Here is a 408-nt window from a genome sequence, read left to right as displayed (position 1 = left end):
GGGGCTGCGGGGAGAGGGCGGGGGTGGTGGAAGGGGCCGCACACCTGAAAGTGCCTCGATGGCCTTCATGGCCCAGCTCTCGTCGGGGCAGTCCACGAAGGCGTACCCCGTCTTCACCAGGAACTGGCCCGAGAAGGGTATCTTGGAGTCCTTAAAGAGACTTTCCAGGTCGAGAGGGCTGACGTTCTCGCCGAGGTTGCCGATGTAGAGCTTGTTCATCTTCCTGGCGGCTCGGGGAGGCGCGCACCGCGGGCTGCAACCCTCGTCTTGCGAGAGGAGGTGGGGAGGAAGGGGGAAATAAAACAAAATGCGATGGAGGAAGGAGAGAGCGAGAGAGAAGGACAGGGAAGAGGGAAAAAAAAAAATCAGATCTGCAGCTTGTGTCCCTCCCTCTCTCTCTCAAGGGGT

General features: G+C 59.8%; 1 protein-coding gene across 1 annotated transcript in view; it reads right to left on the bottom strand.

Moving 5' to 3' along the window:
- Positions 1 to 348, bottom strand: part of IGF2BP3 (insulin like growth factor 2 mRNA binding protein 3) — a 111,961-nt gene extending 111,613 nt beyond the window's left edge. Inside the window, exon 1 of the mRNA XM_017731188.1 lies at positions 43 to 348. Coding sequence (XP_017586677.1) covers positions 43 to 219 — 177 coding nt within the window. The 5' untranslated portion in view covers positions 220 to 348. The remainder of the gene's footprint in view (positions 1 to 42) is intronic.
- Between the last annotated feature and the right edge of the window lie 60 nt (positions 349 to 408).

Source organism: Corvus brachyrhynchos, unplaced genomic scaffold (genome assembly GCF_000691975.1).
Source record: "Corvus brachyrhynchos isolate BGI_N302 unplaced genomic scaffold, ASM69197v1 scaffold84, whole genome shotgun sequence".
Lineage (NCBI taxonomy): Eukaryota > Metazoa > Chordata > Aves > Passeriformes > Corvidae > Corvus > Corvus brachyrhynchos.
Note: the sequence above shows the minus strand (reverse complement) of the source record. Positions and strands in the feature narration are given on the sequence as shown.